Source organism: Oncorhynchus nerka, linkage group LG12, assembly GCF_034236695.1.
Source record: "Oncorhynchus nerka isolate Pitt River linkage group LG12, Oner_Uvic_2.0, whole genome shotgun sequence".
In the NCBI taxonomy this organism is placed as follows: Eukaryota; Metazoa; Chordata; class Actinopteri; order Salmoniformes; family Salmonidae; genus Oncorhynchus; species Oncorhynchus nerka.
Window position 1 is genome coordinate 61,119,186 of NC_088407.1, and position 19,141 is coordinate 61,138,326.

Consider the following 19,141-nt stretch of genomic DNA (forward strand, 5'->3'; position numbering starts at 1 on the left):
GGGAAAATATATCCATGCGCCACTTCAACCCATTGTTGAATGGGAACTACATTAAATGAGGCCGAGGTTGCAATACCTACAGCTTCCACACGATGTCAACAGTCTTGTCATTTGCCTACGATTTGTTTCTTGGTCAAACGGACACGAGGCAGTGCATTTCTTCCGGTCTCCGACCGGATATTTTGGTTGAGAAATATTTGGACATGATATCAGGACGTGGAGCTATTGAATATACATCGCCCCGTGATCATTTTGATAGATTATTAACGTTTACTAATACCTAAAGTTGCATTACAAAAGTATTTCGAAGTGTTTTGTGAAAGTTTATCGTCGACTTTTTTAATAAAAAAAAAATGACGTTGCGTTATCAAACTCAGTTTATTCCTTGTTTACACAGTCTTCATAGATCGATATCTAGGCTATATATGGACCGATTTAATCGGAAAAAAAAGACCCAATAGTGATGTTTATGGGACATCTAGGAGTGCCAAGAAAGAAGCTCGTCAAAGGTAATGAATGTTTTATATTTTATTTCTGCGTTTTGGGTAGCGCCGGCTACCGCAAAATCTGTCGTTTTAAGTGGCGTTGTAGTACTTTGGGGATGCATGCTATCAGATAATAGCTTCTCATGCTTTCGCCGAAAAGCATTTTACAAATCTGACTCAGTAGCTAGATTCACAATGAGTGTAGCTTTAATTCAGTACCTTGTATGTGTATTTTAATGAAAGTTTGAGTTTTATCAAAAACTATACGTGGCGCACTTGATATTTCCGCTGATTTGATCCCCACAGCACCAGTCCCTCCTGCAGCAAAGCACCCCCACAACATCATGCTGCCACCCCTGTGCTTCACGGTTGGGATGGTGTTCTTCGGCTTACAAGGCTCCCCCTTTTTCCTCCAAACATAACGATGGTCATAATGACCAAACAGTTATATTTTTGTTTCATCAGACCAGAGGACATTTCTCCAAAAAGTACGATCTTTGACTCCACGTGCAGTTGCAAAACGTAGTCTGGCTTTTTTATGGCGGTTTTGGAGCAGTTGCTTCTTCCTTGCTGAGCGGCCTTTCAGGTTATGTCGATATAGGACTCATTTTACTGTGGAAATAGATACTTTTGTACCGGTTTCCTCCAGCATCTTGACAAGGTCCTTGCTGTTGCTCTGGGATTGATTTGCACTTTTTGCACCAAAGTAAGTTCATCTCTAGGAGACAGAACGCGTCTCTTTCCTGAGCGGTATGACGGCTGCCTGGTAACATGGTGTTTATACTTGCGTACTATTGTTGGTACAGATGAACGTGGTACCTTCAGGCATTTGGAAATTTCTCCCAAGGATGAATCAGACTTGTGGAGGTCTACAATTTTCTTTCTGAGGTCTTGGCTAATTTCTTTTGATTTCCCATGATGTCAAGCAAAGAAGCACTGAGTTTGAAGGTCGGCCTTGAAATACATCCACAGATACACCTCCAATTGACTCATGATGTCAATTAGCCTATCAGAAGCTTCTAAAGCCATGATGACATTTTCAGAAATTTTATAAGCTGTTTAAAGGCACAGTCAATTTAGCGTATAAACTTCTGACCCACTGGAATTGTGATACAGTGAAATAATCTGTCTGTAAACAATTGTTGGAAAAATTACTTGTGTCATGCAAGTAGATGTCCTAACCGACCTGCCAAAACTATAGTTTGTTAACAAGAAATGTGTGGAGTGGTTGAAAAACGAGTTTTAATGACTCCAACCTAAGTGTATGTAAACTTCCGACTTCAACTCTATGTATATACTGTATTTAGTCAATGCCACCCAACATTGTTTATCCTAATATTTAGATATTTCTTAATTCCATTATTTTACTTTTAGATTTGTGTATTGTTGTGAATTGTTAGATATTACTGCACTGTTGGAGCTAGGAACACAAGCATTTCAATACACCTGCCACAAAATTAGCTAAATATGTGGATGTGACCAATAAAATTTGATTTGGAGGCACTTTATGTGTTGGGTGACTTGTTTAGGGGTGTGACTGTGGAGGGGGGGTGACCTCCAGTGACTGTCCAGGGTAAGTCTGGACAGTCACTAGAGGATGGATTTGAGCTGCTTGGGGAGATGGATTCAGGCTTGTGCCGTCCGACGGGACACATCTGAAGCACCACTCGTCAATCCCCCTCTCTCCCTCGTTCATTTGGGAGTATGATTTATACTTTTTGAAGTGAAGGGTCTTGAATCCCTCTATAAAGGAATTAAGAGGCTTCCCCTGAGACGGCATTCAAATGAGAGCATGGTAGGGATATGAGGGCTTTTTAATAGATAGAAATTAGTATTCACAATGGCTCAAACTGGAATCTGAAGGAACCTTTCAGGTGGAGAAGAAAGAGCCAGTTAAGAAAATAAATCTAAGAAGTTTAGCCTTTTCATTGCATTCGTGTTTTTGCCCATCAAGAAATGGTGGAGGGCTTTCTGAACTAGCCCAGGAGAGAGAGTGAGAGAGCTTGAAACAGAATAAAAAATGCTCTGTAAATAGGCACTGTGGAACTGGAAACAATGCAAGGAAGAGTCTCAGACTGAGGGCTGTTCAGCTCCTCAACAATCCCCATGCCATGCAGATCCAGCAGTACAGGGGCTGACTTGGAGCTAGAGGCTTTGAGCAAAACTCTTTAGATAAACTTCTGCAATTATTTATATTTTTTTAGCGTTTTCAGAAACACTGTAAACCAAAGATTCTACATGAATATATTCTATGTTCGAGAAAGACAACCTTGGAAAAATACATCAGTTATTATTCAGCGGAGTCTTATATCCCAGTGAGGAGTTGTCTGTTGTATAGACCAGGGGTCAAGCTTGCCCCATATACAGTACCTGACTGTGCTAGCTAGTCTCATGGGGGACGTGGCTAATATCACACAAGCCTTTCTCCAGCCTTACCCATGTCCTCATCCTAACATGACCTTCTATGACACCACTCCTCTCATTCACTCTAAAGACCATGAATGCCCACGCCAATAGCACCAAAGCACAACTTTAACATGTTAGCCCAGCTGCTTGATGTTCTGTCATCTGTATGCCCACCTGAGTCTGGAGGTCACGATGTCACACTTTGAGCTCCTGTCTCTGAGGAGTTGGTCAATGTTCTCACCCCCGCACATATTGAACATGTCTCTGAGGTACAAACTTTGATGTAGCATGCATCGGTTAAATCACGACTTGTGTTTAGCGACTGGTTCATTTAAGAGTTAACCACGTCTGTCAATATATTGAGCTTCAGAATGGAATGGGCTGAATGGCTCCAATAGGCCCAGGAGAGGCGGAGTTTAACCATGCCAACAATAATGAGTGCTGTGTGCATCCCCTACCTGGTTTTGCAGATGGAAGAGGAGCATCTCCGATGGGAGCTGTCTGGCACCATGTCAATGGGATAAACAGGTAACGGACACAGAGGGTTGAACTGGAACACATTTAGAAGATGTTAGGAGTTCACCCAGACGCATCAAAAATAGGGGTAGAGAGATGAAATGTCTCATTCAATAATTCAACACAAATATACCTGGCTCCGGTCTCTTTTTCCAATGGAAGGCAGCCATTGATAGGGGTCCTGAGAGAAATGCTTCATTCTCTCCATAGACACTGACATACTGTTGTCCTGCAACACATAAAATGTGCTATTTTAGAACATATCACATAACTTGTTAAATACATGCATTAAAAGCCTGGTATCCATTAATGTTTGTCAAGGAATGTGCTTCTAGTGTGCCACTCTGCCCTCACCTTACTGGGAAGCCTCCTCCGGCCTTTCCTGATGCAGCGGGCAGCCACGCCAGGCAACCGGTTCAGACGGGCATGGTAACCTGCAACACCAAACCACACTGTTACCCAATCAGAACCGGAGAGAGTGACATTTCTGTTGTTTTCAGTTATTTCACAATGTAAATGGGCTCCCGAGTGGCGTAGCGGTCTAAGGCACTGCATCTCAGTGCAAGAGGCGTCACTAGTCCCATAGGGTGGCGCACAATTGTCCCAGCGTCGTCCGGGTTTGGCCGGGGTAGGCCGTCATTGTAAATAAGAATTTGTTCTTAAACTGACTTGCCTAGATAAAAAAGTTTAAATATTTATTTTTATGTATAGCATTTTGATTAGCTCATCACCTCTCTGAGTGGGCCGTGCAGGCTGTAGGAAAGTGGGTGGAGCTGAGTCTGGTACTTCGAGGACAGGAGGAGTATCTGAGTCCCAGCTGGGCAGCAGGCTGGGAATGCCCACCCCCCCCGCTCCACACTCCCCCTCAAAGAACCAGTCACTCTGCTCATCATCACCTACAGCACAGGCAGGAAATTCAACACTGTTAGTCACAATGTGTACATTGGGAAATTCCATAACTGCTCAATATGATTCTGCATGACATTTAAACAATGATACAAAAGTATTTTCACGGATGGGCTGCACCAATTTATAATTTAGTGCTGTACAATTAACCATGGAATGAAGTACTGACTGCATGAGGGCATCTTTCCTACTTGGCCTGCATCAATCCTCTCTCTATTTGTTGACAGCCTCTCCACCACCACACAGCAGACCACCCTGGTCCCCAGACACTGCTCTCTCCACAGACCTGTCAGTCAGCGGGCGCATGCCTCTCACAGTCAAGGTGTAGTGACAACTGTTAAATCAGGGGCCGCCTCGCCCCACCACGGCTAATGAGATTAGCAGAGGCTTCAGCGCTCATTAACACGACATGACAACGCCTTATTAGAGCCGCCTGGGTGCCCGGCAACCAGCCTATTGTATCAGAACCTCTTTCTGTCTAGTCTTAGCATTCTTTTACACTTACAAAGAGCACAGGCATAGCTCCATCCTTTGAACATTCAGGTAATGCTAGAATTAAAAGGCGTATTACATGCTTTTTGTTTTCATTTTGCACCATTATTACCTTTGTCATCTTATTTAATTTGCATATACATATGTAAATGACACAAACCACATTTTCATCCACAGTTTGTATACGAGGAAAGTCATACCTTATAAAACAAAATCACAATAGCTGTGATGGAAACAGGAGGTTTTGGTGTCATTTTATAAATGCTGACAGAATTTGTTCCTTCGACATGGTGGGATATTTTTGTGTCTGCAAAATGTATTATGCGGGAAATGACGGTGGAAACACATTTGTGTGCAAATACTCTGAACAAAAATATGAACGCAACATGCAACAATTTCAAAGATTTTACTGAGTTATATAAGGAAATCAGACAATTGAAATAAATTCATTAGGCCCTAATCTATTGATTTCACATGACTGGGAATACAGATACCCTTTAAAAAGAAAACCAGTCAGTGTACCATTTGCCTCATGCAGTGCGACACATCTCCTTCACATAGCGTTGATCAGGCTGTTAATTGTGGCCTATGGAATGTTTTCCCACTCCTCTTCAATGGCTGTGCGAAGTTGCTGGATATTGGCGGGAACTGGAACACGCTGTTGTACACGTCGATCCAAAGCATCCCAAACATGCTCAATGGGTGACATGTCTGGTGAGTATGCAAGCCATGGAAGAACTGGGACATTTTCAGCTTCCAGGAATAGTGTACAGATTCTTGCTGAAACATGAGGCGATGGCGGCGGAAGAATGGCATGACAATGGGCCTCAGGATCTTGTCACGGGTATCTGTGCATCCAAAATAAAAAACAACAATTGTGTTCGTTGGCCGTAGCTTATGCCTGCCCATACAATAACACCACCACCACTTCGGGCACTTTTTTCACAATGTTGACATCAGCAAAATGCTCGCCCACACGACACATCTGCCCGGTACAGTTGAAACCGGGATTCATCCGCGGAGAGCACACTTCTCCATCGTGCCAGTGGCCATCGAAGGAGAGTATTTGCCCACTGATCGGTTACGACGCCAAACTGCAGACAGGTCAAGACCCCGGTGAGGAGGACGAACACGCAGATGAGCTTCCCTGGAACGGTTTCTGACAGTTTGTGCAGAAATTCTTCAGTTGTGCAAACCCACAGTTTCATCAGCTGTCCGGGTGGCTGGTCTCAGACTATCCTGCAGGTGAAGAAGCCAGATATGGAGGTCCTGGGCTGGCGTGGTTACACTTAGTCTGCGGTTGTGAGGACTTTTGAACGTACTGCCAAAAATATTTAAAACGACGTAGGCTTAAGGTAGATAAATTAATATTCAATTATCTGGCATCAGCTCTGGTGGACATTCTTGCAGTCAGCATGCCAATTGCATGCTCCCTCAAAACTTGAGACATCTGTGGTATTGTATTGTGACAAAACTGCACATTTTAGAGTTGCCTTTATTGTCCCCAGCAGAAGGTGCACCTGTGTAATGATAATGCAGTTGAAGTTATTTGGGACTGGGGGGCAGTATTGAGTAGCTTGGATGAATAAGGTGCCCAGAGTAAACTGCCTGCTACTCAGGCCCAGAAGCTAGAATACGCATATAATTAGTAGATTTGGATAGAAAACACTCTGCTGTTTGAATGATGTCTGTGAGTATAACAGAACTCATATGGCAGGCAAAAACCTGAGAAAAAAATCCAACCAGGAAGTGGGAAGTCTGAGGTTTGTTGGTTTTCAAGTCTTTACCTATCCAATATACAGTGTAAATGGGGTCAGATTGCACTTCCTAAGGCTTCCACTAGACGTCAACAGTCTTTAGAACCTTGTTTCAGGCTTCTACTATGAAGGGGGAGCGAATAAGAGCTGTTGTCTGGACACCAGGTGTCTGGCAGAATGCAATGAGCTAAGTCTCACGCGTGAGCTGCGTTCCCTTTAATTTCTAAAGACAAAGGAATTGTCCGGTTGGAATATTATTGAAGATTTATGATAAAGAACATCCTAAAGATTGATTCTATACATCGTTTGACATGTTTCTACGAACTGTAATGTAACTTTGACTTTTCGTCTGGACTTGCTTGCGCGTTGTGAATTTGGATTACTGGACTAAAAGAGCGAACAAAAAGGAGGTATTTGGACATAAATGATGGACTTTATCGAACAAAATGAACATTTATTGTTGAACTGGGACGCCTGGGAGTGCATTCCGATGAAGATCATCAAAGGTAAGTGAATATTTATAACGCTATTTCTGAGTTTTGTGACACCTCTCCTCGGTTGGAAAATGGCTGTATGTTTTTCTGGCTTGGCGCTGACATAACATAATTGCATGGTGTGCTTTTACCGTAAAGTTTTTGGGAAATCTGACAGCAGTTGGAGAAGTTTATCTATAATCGTATGTATAACACTTGTATCTTAGATCAATGTTTATGATGAGTATTTCTGTAATTTGATGTGGCTCTCTGCACTTTCACCGGATGTTTGTTTGAGACAATGCATTTCTGAACATAACGCACCAATTTCAAATTAGGTTTTTGGACATAAAGATTAACTTTATCGAACAAAACACACATTTGTCGTCTAACATGGAGTCCTGGGAGTGCCATCGGGTGAAGATCATCAAAGTTCAGTGATTCATTTTAATGCTATTTCTGTCTTTTGTGACACCTCTCCTTCTTTGGAAAATGGCTGTATGGTTCTGTGACTAGGCGCTGACCTAACATAATCACAAGGTGTGCTTTCTCCGTAAAGCCTTTTTGAAATCAGACACTGTGGCAGGATTAACAAGAAGTGTATCTTTAAAATGGTGTATAATACTTGTATGTTTGAAGAATTATAATTATGAGATTTCTGTTGTTTGAATTTGGCGCCCTGAAATTTCACTGGCTGTTGGCGAGGCGTCCCACATATCCCAGAGAGGTTAATCAGCTTCTTGATATGCCACACCTGTCAAGTGGATGGATTATCTTGTCAAAGGACACATGCTCACTAACAAGGATGTAAACAAATTTGTGCACAAAATTGGAGAGAAATAAGCTTTTTGTGCATATGGAACATTTCTGGGATTTTTTATTTCAGCTCATGAAACCAACTTGTACATGTTGCGTTTATATTTTTGTTCAGTATAATAATCAACATATCGAACTAAACTTGGAGTCACACAATGATATGGTGTGTGGTTCTCCCACTACAATTCAGAAAACCATACAGTTTATTAGTCTACAGATTAAATAACTTATGATGAACTTCACAGGGGGCTCTTGATGCTCCTTTCCAATAAATATTGACGGTCTTATTCTGGTGACATGAGGATCGATGCTTGACTGCCATTTGACAAATAACAATTATCCATAATAATCTCATCATATAGACTAGCCTACATCTGCGAGCTGTTGGCTACAGAGACCAGAGTAGGCACATTTGCTATTTAAGGCAACAGTTTGTGATAAAACTATCGGTAGAGTTTAAAATGCAATGGAAACATATTAACTTTACATTTTTATTCAGTACATGAAAAGTAGATTTTGTGTGCACTACGTCATTACACACTCACTTTTATCTGCAATAAATCCATTTATTGGAAACACACCACTGGTGAGAGAATGCACACATTTTCTTTATGCAAATTCTACAATATCTGCATGAAAATCTGTTGCCAACTGGATGGAAACCTAGCTAGTGAGAAATAAATATTATGCTGAACATTAATACCTTGTCTTCCCTCATCGTTAGTGAAGAGGCCAGGATCACTGCTGCATATGCTGCTAGTTTCACTGCAAACAGAGGAAGAAGAATATAATTGTCAGTATGCATTTCATGTTAACTTCTTAGCAGTCTTTTTGTAGTGATAATACTGATGTGTAACAAGAAAAATAAATATGTTGAGATGGATCATTTTAAAATGGGTGCATTTTAGGGTCAAAGAAGGTTGTGCCTTTGAAAATAGAACAATGTGAAGCAAAAACGTGCAAGCGCACTCCAAAAATGTTAACATGCAACATTCAATAACAAAATAATGAATCAGTCCCGAGCTAGAGGTCAATATAAATATAAAATGACACAAAAAGAGGAGGGGCGCTCTCCCCACTGGTTGCCATCCCCAACACAAAGGCATGGGGAAGGACTCTGGTCGAAGCCACTGAGTGACATGCACAATCTAATTGAATATCCTCCGCTGTCAGCTCCAATCTAATCTGTGCTGCGTTCTGGAGGATGACAGGAGTGCGGCAGATTCCCCTGCCTTCTCAGTCTGTGAGCAGGACCCGCGGACGTGCCTCCACACAACAACTGGCCAGCATCTGCTCTGAAGGCTGGTCCAGCCCAGGCTGCTCCATGGCTGGCCCTCTCCATGCCTCCAGGCGTCCCCGTGTCACCCCTCCACCCCCCTCTGCCCTGGCCCATACCCCACCCTGGGCCTCTCTGCCTCTGTCACACCTCTGCCACTTTGGGCTGGGAGCTAAATAGACCCGCCAAGGTCACACAGGAGTCAGGACTATTTGTTTAACACAAAAAAATATTAAAACAAAATATTGTCTTGATGAAGTGGACATTGGTGGAGTAAATTTTAGAACTGTGTTCTGTGAATTTTAAGAATGAATATGTGTGTACATATTTCGCTTTTTTGTTGTGTATCACTTTTTTAGATTATTACATTCAAACTGCCATGGATGGTCACTGATTGTGTCTTAAATTCTCTCACAGCCAAGTAGAAACTGTAACACAAACATCCATGCTCAGTCCTTTGAGGCCATTTGTCCACTGGGTCAGAGGAAGTCTGAGGGTCTTGTTTGCATTGCATTTTGCTTTGTGGTGATCAGCGTTGACCTTGGTGACGAGGGAGAGAGACCGGCGGGGTCAGATACACGCTGATATGGTTCTTTGCCATATTGCACAGGCGTGGCGGTGACGGCAGGCTCAGACTAGGCTGCTGCCAGATGGTCCAGCACCATCTCCCTTCACACACCCAAGAAGCAGATGTGAGAGGGACCAGGCCTCTCCTGGGAATGTGGAAGACGTCTGGCCTAGCCAAGAACTCCAGGATCATCCCTCCCTCCCCACCCCCTTCCCCAGACCCTGGTTCCCCAGGCCTCTACTCAGCTGTCCTCCACCTCTGGACACACGGCTGAGCATCTGGAGCAGGGCTCTCTGTTCGACAGCAGTAGAGGGCATATCTCCTCACCATGCATCCTCCTGGCTATAGGCAGCAGCCCCTATAATAAACACTAATAGCCCTTTCAGGACGATTGTTACTCATCCTATAGCCCTTTCAGTTATTTGTCTCTGTCTCGCTATTATATACAGTGCATTCGGAAAATATTCAGAACCCTTTCCTTTTTCCACATTTTGTTAAGGTACAGCCTTATTCTAAAATGTTATTTTTTAAATTCCCCTTTATTCCCCTCATCAATCATAATGACAGAGCGAAAACAGGCTAATTTATTAAAAATAAAAATACCTTATTTACATAAGTATTCAGATCCTTTTCTATGAGACTTGCTATGAAAGTTGAGCACAGAATTGTTTCCATTGATCATCAATGAGATGTTTTTACAACCATGGACAGTGCCTGTCAGAGCAAAAACCAAGCCATGAGATCAAAGGAATTGTCCATAGAGCTCCGAGACAGGATTGTGTTGAGGCACAGATCTGGGGAAGGGTAACAAAACATTTCTGCAGCATTGAAGGTCCCCAAGAACACAGTGGCCTCCATCAGTCTTAAATGAAAGAAGTTTGGAACCACCAAGAGTCTTCCTAGAGCTGGCCACCCGGCCAAACTGAGCAATCGGGGGAGAGGGGCCATGATCAGGAAGGTGACCAAGAACCCGATGGTAACTCTGACAGCTCCAGAGTTCCTCTGTGGAGATGGGTGCAGCTGTAGAACCTTTTGAGGATCTGAGGACCCATGCCAAATCTTTTCAGTCTCCTTAGGGGGAATAGGTTTTGTAGTGCCCGCTTCACGAATGTCTTGGTGTGCTTGGCCCATGTTAGTTTGTTGGTGATGTTTGTTGTCCTGGCATCACACAAGCGTCACGTCCTTTGGCACTATCCCTACGATGAATCATGTTGGTGGCAGCATCATGCTGTGGGGATGTTTTTCAGCGGCAGGGACTGGGAGACTAGTCAGGATCAAGGGAAAGATGAACGGAGCAAAGTACAGAGAGATACTTGATGAAAACCTGCTCCAGAGCGCTCAGGACCTCAGACTGGGGCAAATGTTTACCTTCCAACAGGACAACGACCCTAAGCACACAGCCAAGACAACGCAGGAGTGGCTTCGGGACAAGTCTCTGAATATCCTTGAGTTGACTAGCCAGACCCCGGACTTGACCCAGATCAAACATCTCTGGAGAGACCTGAATATAGCTGTGCAGCAACGCTCCCCATCCAACCTGACAGAGCTTGAGATGAACTGCAGAGGAGAATAGAAGAAACCCCAAATACAGGTGTGCCAAGCTGCTTCAACAAGTGCTTCAACAAAGTACTGAGTAAAGGGTCTGAATAATTATGTAAATGTGATATTTCAGTTTTTATATTTTAATAAATTAAGCAAAAATGTCAACTTTTTTCTTTGAGGGGGAAAAAACTATTCAATCCATTTTAGAATAAGGCTGTACCGTAACAAAATGTGGAGAAAAAGTCAAGGGGTCTGAATACTTTCCAAATGGTCTTAAGGAGAATATTTTGAGTACAGGTTACACATGTACAATAATTATCTTTCTCTATAATAGAGGAACATTTAGAAATATGCACCCTTATCAAAAACAAGTTATGGCTCACAGATGCCAGCGGTACAACAGTTTCTTCCATTTCTGCATTTAAAAAATGTGTTTGCTTCCTATAGGGGGATTTGGAGCAAAGTTTGAAAAAGATCACAGGTATAAACAATTAATCAGAGCCACACATTAACTATTTATCCGTATTAAAGGTGTAATGTGATGTCGCTGGGAGCAGCCCTGAGCCAATGTGAAACCGTTTCCATTAAGTACTGCCTAATTAATTCCATGAATAATTGAGGCTGCCATTTTTCTTGGGACCAGTAGAAACACCTCTCTCTTTCATCTCCTCCCATGACCTTTGTCAGGAAAAGTTGACAGACCTTTTAGTCAAACTTAGCCTGTTTCAAATGCACTTGCGAGAACAAGGATCATTCCTGTGTTAGTATCAATTACAGGTAAAGCTCATCAAAACACTTGCCTGATGACTCAAACTTGTTTTCTTCCACTGCTCAGTCTGAGATTGCCATCATTGAAGTTGTTTGTGGTGACGTCAAAATAAAGGGTGTTGTACAAAACAAAGTCATCAGCGATTGGATCATCTCTAACCATTCAGAGTATCAAAGCCAATTTCTAAATGCAGCTTTACCCACATGTGTTCTGACTCTGGCCCAACCCATCAGTTTATGGGACTAATCAGAATGGTTAGAATGTTTGCGTTCTAGAAATCGTTGGATAGGTACTCAATTCTAGACTCATTTGCGGACAAGAAACTAACGTCCGTGGGTCTGGTGTAGCGTTTGGCCAGACCAAGGAGTTTGGGTAGCCAAGCAATCAAAACACACGCCTCCCATTTCTTCTTCCCAGAGAAATACTATCACGTACTTTGCATCAGGCTCCATATCACTAAATAAGCCTCCACACTGATGTTCCCTTCAACCATGGTGGCACTCAATTAAGACAAGGACAGTTACGTGTTCTAACACACGACAACTGCATTCCAGAGTGGAATAAAAGCTCCCTTCTGACAAACCTCAGTCATTTCTGGTTGAACTAATCAGTTCCCCACACGGCCCCATTGTCTGCAGACAAGCCAGTGAGGTGAAGCAAAAACACAGTATCCAGATTAGGACTAATCATTAGGATATAATCCCTGGCTCCTGGGAGAGGCAGACCAGTTTGCGCAGAGATTACCGGTCGGCCGCCATTTATTGAGCCTGGGCTAATTCAGCAGAGGGGGGGACAGAGACAGAGGGGGGCAAAGCGCAGATAACAATGGCTCCGTTGGCTCTTCAAACAAGCCGCCCCAATCCAAATCCATGCCCTCTTCCATGGGCGTCTGGAATATAAGGTTATCCCACTCTCCCTGAGCTCCTGTAATTGGATTAGTCTCAGAGATTTATGAAAATGAACTTCAGCAAATGGAATACAGCTCTAAACCAAAACTCTTCGTAGAGTATTCAAAAAATCCAAATTAGAAAGTGAATGTGTGGAGTTTGACAAACGCACGCACAATGGTTTGTGCTTTCCGGTGGAAATGTTGAACACACCACCAACAGTACCAACACCACAGCTGTAGACAAAGGCCGTGTCCCTGTTTGCCTCCACCCACAGGTGAGGCCTGCTCTCTGGGCCAGACGGGGTACCAGGTGGCCATCCTGCCAGCAGGCCAACGCTGCTCTAATCAAGGATGTGGAGCCCAGCTGGAGTTGCCAACATCTGCTCCCAATGCACTTGGGCAGCTAAAGGCAGGCTATGGTCTGTGCATATACTGCATGAGCTGTGACCTTAAGGCAAAGGACATTTAAGAGATCAAACACAGAATATGAAGAGATTAATGGAACGAACAGAGAGAGACTACTGAAACCTAAAAGGGTTCAAATACATTTTAAGAAGTAACTGAAGTCTAAAACATCAGATGGATGGAGCATAGCTTTTCCTGGTGTCTAAATATGGCTGTTGTACCACTGTCAACCCCCCATCACTTGCTACCATTTTCCCATTTCCTTGGACTCCAGCAGGACTTAACCCAGAGATTGTTTAGTCCTCAGTACAGAGCGGCAGTCTACTGAGCAGCAATCAGCAGCCTTCTGTTGTGTAAGTGAGAAATGATTGACAGCGTGCCACGGTGTTCCCATTTATTTCTTCTCCCGAGCTGTTTTCTGTCAGAACGGCTATTGATTTTTCCATAAAGTAAGAAAACAAGTACCGTTGAGGGGCCAGGGAGGTCAGGACAAATTAAACCAGAAGATGTAAAGCCCTCTGTCTCCCTATTATTGGTTACCACAGACTTCTTCTCCATGTTTTCTATATGGGCCAACAGATAATGAGATCATCAAGGGGAACACCCAGTGGAGGCAGGTGTCTAGCAGTGGGAGGGACATTGGGGAGAAGAGACCAACCAGCTTTACACACAGGCAGCACTATGCACTTCTTTGGGACGTCTATGCAACCAGCCTATTCCTCCACGGTCCAAGTTTCTATTTTCTTACTAGTGTAGTATACAGACACTGATGATTTCCACTCTGTTGAGGATAGCAGAGGTTAGGTTAGATTATTCACTGTGTATTTTTATGTCAAACTGGCTCAGCCCTAAAGTGTCCAGGCAGGACTGAATAGGCCTATTTAGTAAACCCATTATTGTAATTAATATGACAGCATGGTAATTGATTGGTTCCAATGTCACTTATAGGCAGTCACAGTAGTATATCTAATTTAGATTTTTTTTTTTTTTTTTTATGCACACATTGGAATGCACTCAGTTGAACTCAGGACAGACATAGCTTCAAATATTAAGAATAATATAGACATTTATTTTGAAACAAATCAATACTTCACCAAGCGACTTTTTTACTTGTGACAATTTCTCCCAGCAAAGTAATGAGCTGAGTGATGCCTTGCGGCCACAGTATCAGCGATCCCTCCCCACTTATCACCTCAGAGAGAGAGCAGATGAGCAGGAGAAGGGAATATCATTCATTTTTTATGTCAATGAAATACTTGAAGGTGCAGAAGCATCAATGTGATGCACTTTTTTGTTTTAGATGGGGCCACATTGAATATTGACAACTAGATGTAGACAGGCAGTATAGATCATTTTAAATGCCGCTGTGTTTAATTGCCTCTGTCAGATAGTAGTTATGCCCATGACTTTTATATTACGGGCCAAACTGCCTCAGTAACTTCACCACCCAAAGGGTAAATGGAACGTGATATTTAGGGGTGATTTGTAGTTTGACTAGGTCTGTGTCAACAAAGGCCAGCAATAACATATTTTACAATTGTAGGCTATATTGTAAATATTGCAAAGGTTGCAAATATTATGTAATATTTAGGAAATGCCAAATGAAAACATTTTTTTTTTTAAATCACTATCCTAAAATATTATATCCTTTTAGATGTTATATTATTGTCCTGCCAAACTTGATATTTTCTCACACAAAAATCAAATTGATGTTTAGAACATTACCCTTCAGACATATTCTCATCAGAAGCCTCTCGTTGCTCCTTGGCCTCCAGGACCAATGGGATCTTATCCTTCCAGCACTCCTCTGCCCTGAGGCCCACTCCATCAGCCTCCCTGTCCACTCCCACCCAGCCTCCAGCGCCCTTCTTCAGCCTGGACAGACGCTGCTTTTTGGACAACCTGTGGTTTCCGCCCCGCTCGCCATCCACCCCTGACACCGTCAACTTCTGCTGCAGGCTGACCGTCACATCAGAGGTCATGCGTTTGACCTTCCGCCTCCTCCTGAGTGGCCGTCCCGGGGTGTTCTCTGTGAAGGAGTCTGACTCAGGCCAGGAGTGCTGCTTGGTCTTGATGGCGTAGCTGTTGCTGGAGCAGGAGGGCCAGCGCTTGGCCATTACCATGTCGTCTGAGTCGCTGTAGTTGGCGGCGGAGGGGGCCGGGGCAGCATTCTCCCGGCAGTCCTTGGCTGCTTCGTCCAGGCTGGACTCGGAGGCCTCACTGAGGCAACGGCTGTGCTCCAAGGGGTGGAGAGAGGAGTCACAACGGCGTTTACGTCCCCGGCGCCGTCGGATCTGCCTGCGCTGTTGCAGAGGACTCAGAACCATCTCCTCCCAGAGCTCCTCTAGCTTGGTCTGCTCGGAGGTCTGCTCCAGGGCTGACACCAGGTCGTGCACCAGCTCATCCATCATGCTGCTGGGGGACAGGGGGAGAGGAATACTGGTGAGCTGGAGCAGTACATGTGTGATTGGCACATGAATAGAATGAGTATAGTGTAAGTTGTCACTAGCTTATAAGAGGACAGTGTATGATGCTGCTGCTGCCAACTACAACACTCAGAATCCTCCGAGAAGCTACTGTTAAAGCATAATGCACATGACTATGAAGATGTTTTGTTCAACTAATTGAACAACAATTGTGTTAGTCTTAATACAGCCTTCATAAAGCCTTCATAGGGCCAAGGTAGATGCTATACAACTTATTTATAGCATACTGTATAAAACAAACTTGCAGGTCAAGTATCACAAAGACATGTGCTTAGGTTTTCTATAAAATGCTTACTGATCGTTTAAAGTGGAACCTAGGATTTTTTTCAGTTTAAAAAAAAGTCATAACTATCATTTTCTCTTCTAGTGCAGTTTGTTTTCTGTACAGCGTTCCTCGGTCCACTACCCAGGCATAGTAACAGCAGTGACTACATAGCCTACAGAATGAATCTACTCACAACTCATTCCTTATTACAGCACTGCTACTACTGAAACACTTTTGAATAGAACATGAAGACAGAGTGAAAGAGATCATTTGATCATTAGGCTATAATCAGGACTGAATATGACCAATTGGACAGGGAAATTAAACTATTATGTAATATATAGTGTGTGTAGCCTTCAGCACTTCGGCAGACTCCAAATAACTAGAAAGTTCATATCGTTCATCAATTTGGATGGTTTCTTCTATCGTTCTAAAACTGACCATGATAATTCGATAACAATAGGCCTAGCGTGGGGAGCGAGATGTGCTAAGAAAACCACAAACAAAAACATTATCGTTGCGAAACCTTGATATCGCTTACAACGGTATCGTTACACAATTGTTGTTACTGCACTTAAAATGAGAACGCTGTTTGAGATTACATGCTCCGTTTCTCAATGAAATGATATCCTTATGTTATGTAACGATGCTGTTGTTTCCACTCACCAGTCGCAGTTCCTGCTTGTTTTGTTTTCACAGCTGTAAACATGAGACGTACTTCCGCCCCGCTGCCAAACGAATGAAGTAATTTCCGCCCCGCTGTCTTTTTTCGGTCTGTGCTCTCTTTATCAAGGCGGAGTATTGATAGCTGGTCGCGCTAAATGTGTCCTGTACAACTGCGGTGCTGCCCAGGGGTGATGAAATTCATACTTAAAAAAAAAACACTTTTATCCAAAACAGCCACCGATGTTTTCCTCATTTGTGTTGCTCAACTCGCTTCTGTCAATTGAATCTCAGAGGTCAGTATGTCTCCAGTTCAGCAACACAAATTAGGAAAACATCGGTGGCTGTATTCCTTAAAATTATGAATTTAAGCAAATCGCGGGAGGACCGCAGCTGTACAGTGCAGTCATACATTTTTTAAATGTACATTTTACAAGTATCGACTCATGTTGCTAGAAAATCGCGCGACTAGTTATCAATGCTAAACTCTGTCTCGATATAACGTATGCTTGGATATAACGGTTCTTGGATATGACGGATCCTCGGATCCTATCTGGGATCCTTGGAGCGTTTCTATCCCATTGAAGTTTACATTTTAAACGATAAGGTTCCAAGGATCCCACAACCCAGATAGGATCTTTATCCCACCCATAAAAAAAGCTACCTTAGTTGAGCTCTCTGCACTGTGCTTAAAGGGGCAGTGCAGTTAAAAACGTGATCTTTCACATTAAGAGGTCTAAATAACACTGAAATTGTGAACATGGTGATAATGCCCTTTTTGTGTAGGAGCTGTTTGAAAAAAAATGCCTGGAATTTCAGGCTGTTCAGGTGGGATGGAACTTTTATCCACATCATGGTGTCACAAAGTGATCTGATTATAATAGACCAATGACTGTTCATCTGGGTAAGGGGGTTGGCTCTTAACCATCCTAACAGCCATTCAGAAGATATGTCAATATCTTCAAATTTGCTTCTGAACACCCACACAATCAGACTGAGAATTTCAAGGGCCAATGGAGGCTCAGGGAAATAAATGATAACAAATATATTTTTGAGTTAGTTTCATTAAATACAGACACACACAGAGATTTATTAGACATACCATGATGACTTAAAAAATGTATTACAAAGACTGCATGGGGGCTTGAAGCACATAGGCTACCAGAGTCTAGTTATATATAGACATATACATAGACATATAACAAGGGAATATAATTAATATCTTTATTTTGTATTTTTTTTTAAAGGAAACTTCCCATAGGGAAATATAACAGTACATCATGTAAGGTCAACTGTTTTCTTGACCAGGCAAGCAATAGATGGGCCTATAATACAGCTAGTATGAAAACAGTATTCCTAGTGGTTTGCAGAATAGTTCCCTCAAAGTGACATTGTTCCTTGTGTGTTGAGAAAGACCCATTCTAAATGTATTAGATAAGTTCATACTTTTTTAAACAATATAAATAAGTGTTTTTAGACAATGTCTGACAAGTGCCAATAATGGAAGTTTTCATCAAAGCGAACGTGTGGCTGAATGAAAAGTCATTTACCACTCCTTTCAACTCTCAAATGAAGCCAGGCTAAGTAAAATAAAACATTTCATTTTCTGAGAAAATTAGCACAAAAGCCATTTAATCTCTCTCATCTTACTCTTAATAACTGCACATTTCCCCTTGGGCCCATGGGAAAGGGCCTCTCTGTGCCGCTGCCACCTTATCGGTCCTCTCCATATGTCAGCATGCTGAGCGGCTCCCTCAGTACCCAGCCCCCGGCCTCCTCTCACCGGGCCTGTGGGAGAGCTGGGCTCCAGGGCCCGCCATTGTTCTGGCCTGGGAGGCAGTCCGGGGAGAGGCCTGAAAGCCGGAGAGGGGAATAAAAAAAACTCAGCCACTGCTTCATTAAATGCCAGCCTTTCACAAGCAAACATATCAGAAACAACCCCCTTTCAGAGGCGGTAATTAGCAATTTGGAAACCTTGCCCCCTCAGGATATACAGTTTCAATTTAGTCGGCAGGACAGCTTTAGATTCTAAGGCACTTAATATTCATTGTTTCTCCCATCTTCCCAATTTCTCAACGTACATTGTCTAGCCTTTCACTGGTGATAAAGTTTTTTTTAATCTGTCATGTAATTCTTCTTTTCAATGAGCCTTCTGCAAGAGAATAAAACTTTTCTAGATCATTTTCAAAGGGATTTGTCAAGAATGTGTGGGATATGATAGCAAAGTGCTTTTCAAGAAGCGCCAAGCCGGAAATCCTGTAGAGTTGTGCATGCTTGATTAAGTTGAGAAGTAAATAGTCTGTTAAGAAAACTTGGGGCAACTCTGCCACAGAGGAGACTCTCCCCTCCACAGGAAAGGGCATTTGGGTCTTTGAATGTCAGGCCAACAAAAGCCTGAACAGACATGCAAGAAACTTGCATCACATG

The 19,141-nt window shown here is 42.9% G+C and overlaps 1 protein-coding gene across 4 annotated transcripts in view; it reads right to left on the bottom strand.

Annotated features, from left to right (window-relative positions):
* The window catches only part of LOC115138503 (G patch domain-containing protein 2-like), a 38,207-nt gene extending 20,861 nt beyond the window's left edge, over nt 1-17,346 (bottom strand). For 2 of the 4 annotated variants that reach the window (XR_003864959.2, XM_029675403.2), the window contains exons 1-7: nt 16,718-17,341; nt 15,026-15,715; nt 8,555-8,616; nt 4,139-4,303; nt 3,762-3,841; nt 3,541-3,636; nt 3,350-3,441 (exon numbers count right to left, since the gene is read on the bottom strand). Coding sequence is in view for 3 of the 4 variants with exons in the window: in XM_029675403.2 (XP_029531263.1) it covers nt 3,350-3,441; nt 3,541-3,636; nt 3,762-3,841; nt 4,139-4,303; nt 8,555-8,616; nt 15,026-15,711 (1,181 nt within the window). In the remaining variant the exon portion in view is untranslated. Of the gene's footprint in view, nt 1-3,349; nt 3,442-3,540; nt 3,637-3,761; nt 3,842-4,138; nt 4,304-8,554; nt 8,617-15,025; nt 15,716-16,717 lie in introns of all 4 variants that reach the window. The other 2 variants (XM_029675404.2, XM_029675405.2) reach the window with 2 other exon arrangements.
* Between the last annotated feature and the right edge of the window lie 1,795 nt (nt 17,347-19,141).